Genomic DNA, 2,500 nt, shown 5'->3' with positions numbered 1-2,500 from the left:
CCATTTAATGCTCGATCCTGTCCAACAGTGAAGATACCAGTTATGGTGTATCGCATCACTGTTCTAAACTATTGGATAATTGCAAGATGGTTGATTTGGTAATTGTAACATTAAAGTGTATTTTTTTAAAATATCTATGGATTGATCAGAAACTAAAGTACTCCAGTCACGAGCTAGATTTAATAATAATAATAATAATAATAATAATAATAATAATAATAATAATAATAATAATAATAATAATAATAATAATAATAATAATAATAATAATAATAATATTTATATAGCGCGCACATCAAAAACTTCTCGTGGCGCTTTACAATACTATAAAATAATGAAATAACCTAATGCGCATGAATAAAATTCATTTAAACAAAAGAGAATTACTATTTACAAATTTTGAAAATAGGAAAGTCTTAATGTTCTTTTTAAAAATAGGTACGGAGCTAGATTTACGAATTGAAAAGGGAATACTGTTCCACAACCTCGGCGCGCACACAGAAAATGCTCTGTTCCGATAGGTCTTTCTATTTGACACAGATTGCACAAGATAGTTCTAGGAGTTCTCTCCGTCCCAAGTATTAAAGCAATTTTGCTTAGTACTTTAATACAATCGCTTGACTCGCGTGGATACAACAGAATTAACGTTATATATTTTTTTTGCACTGGTGGTCGTCCCTTCCATACACCTAGATATTGATGAATGCAAAGAGTTTCCCTTCATCTGTGACATCAATGCCGATTGTCAAAATACAGGCGGCTCGTACATCTGCACATGTAAGGCTGGATACACCGGGGATGGGAAAACGTGTACCGGTAAGTACCTGCATTGCATGCTATTCAACAATTATTCACCGAAGTAGAGGAAAATATCCACAGTCACTGAGCTTAGCAGTTGTTTTAATTCTTACCATTGAGCTCCTAGGAGGCGAATACTGATACTTCCTTCAACAGAACTAGCCAACCAGAATAAGTAAAAAGCACCACCTGTGGGGTCTGTGGTGTTTGAAAGGAAGTAATGATGTTTAAATTTCTTGATGAAAGTTGACGTTTTTCTTTCGGGTTTTCTAAAGAGTGGGCATTACAGGAAAATACTGATACTACCCGCATAAATTGCGTTCAGAGAAAACTAATTAAAGGATTTCGTTTACAAAGATTTATTTCCAATTAAAAGTAAAACGATATTTTACTTCTTTGTTGACTTTGTTCCCAGATATCGATGAGTGTTCGTCAGCAGAACAAAATTGCAGCAATGTGGCAGTGTGCAACAACACCATTGGTTCATATAACTGCACTTGTAAGGAGGGATATGTTGGAGACGGACGGAACTGCTCAGGCAAGATTTCATTCATAATGCTATTCATTTTGTACGGTTACAAGAAAATTAAATTTTACCTTGAGAAGTGAGAAGAAACTCCTAAAGCAGACGCTTGATAATGGCTTAGTAATTATCAATCGTGCCTTCCACCTCTGCGGCGCGAGTTCAAACCCCGAAGGTCGTGTGTGAATTTGAGTCGATCTCAGTCTGACTCCGAGGGTTTTTCACCGGGTACTCGGATTTCCCCCCCTCATCAAAATGGACTCTCAGTTAATCAAGCAGGCGCTTGATCATGGCTTAGTGATTATCAATCGTGCCTTCCACCTCTGCGGCCCGAGTTCAAACCCCGAAGGTCGTGTATGAATTTGAGTCGATCTCAGTCTGACTCCGAGGGTTTTTCACCGGGTACTCGGATTTCCCCCCTCATCAAAATGGACTCTCAGTTAATTACATCCAGCTGCAGACAGATACCCTCGGTAGGCCGGGATAACTTTGGTATCGTTCCTTTTCATTGACTTGAATGAATAAAGTTGGAAAAAGAAAGAAGAAATAGTTACGAGGTGCAGGTTAGTCGTAGTTTCTACGGTAACTAAGTTACAGGTGACGATAAGGATTATGCTGTTCTGTTACCGCCACAACAGAAATACAATCCTTCCTTTGGCAATCGCCACTCAGCAAACCTATAGCAATGCAGTGCCATCGTTAATGATTTTGAGTTACATCGCTCACATTGTGTTTTTTAGGTTGTCCTAAAGACTGGGCGGTACATGACAAGTATTGTTACAATCTGACGAGTGATCGATTCCCAACACTGGAAGAGGCTCGACGAAAATGCAAGGAAATGTTAGCAGATCTCCCAATAATCAAATCGGAGCAGGAAAACACCTTCATTTCTAGCCTGATGAGCGACCAGAAAAAATATTGGATCAGGCTTGGTATGAGACGAAACAATAGCCAGTTGCTTTGGTTTGACGGTATATCAGCAGAGAGGTCGAACAAAGCGCGTTATCATGCATGGGGCAGCGGTGAACCACGTGGCCAGGATTGTGCTTACGTTAGCTTGGTACAACACTGGAACGATCACATTTGTGATTACAAGTTCGGCCAAGCTCCTTACGTCCTTTGTCAAAAGGCGCGATTATAAGATGGACGACTAATTTAATTCTTGATTTGCATCCACGT

General features: G+C 39.1%; 1 protein-coding gene and 1 pseudogene across 2 annotated transcripts in view; both read left to right on the top strand.

Annotated features, from left to right (window-relative positions):
- Positions 1-2,500, top strand: part of LOC138032734 (uncharacterized transmembrane protein DDB_G0289901-like) — a 549,011-nt pseudogene that overhangs the window by 161,711 nt on the left and 384,800 nt on the right.
- Positions 1-2,500, top strand: part of LOC138032742 (versican core protein-like) — a 28,456-nt gene that overhangs the window by 24,426 nt on the left and 1,530 nt on the right. For both annotated transcript variants that reach the window (XM_068880455.1, XM_068880452.1), the window contains one exon: positions 2,062-2,500. This exon is cut by the window's right edge and continues 1,530 nt beyond it. In XM_068880455.1, coding sequence (XP_068736556.1) covers positions 2,062-2,462 — 401 coding nt within the window. In that variant the 3' untranslated portion in view covers positions 2,463-2,500. The remainder of the gene's footprint in view (positions 1-2,061) is intronic.

This window comes from Montipora capricornis, chromosome 14 (genome assembly GCF_036669925.1).
Source record: "Montipora capricornis isolate CH-2021 chromosome 14, ASM3666992v2, whole genome shotgun sequence".
Classification (NCBI taxonomy): Eukaryota; Metazoa; Cnidaria; class Anthozoa; order Scleractinia; family Acroporidae; genus Montipora; species Montipora capricornis.
This window is presented reverse-complemented; position numbering and strand designations above follow the sequence as displayed.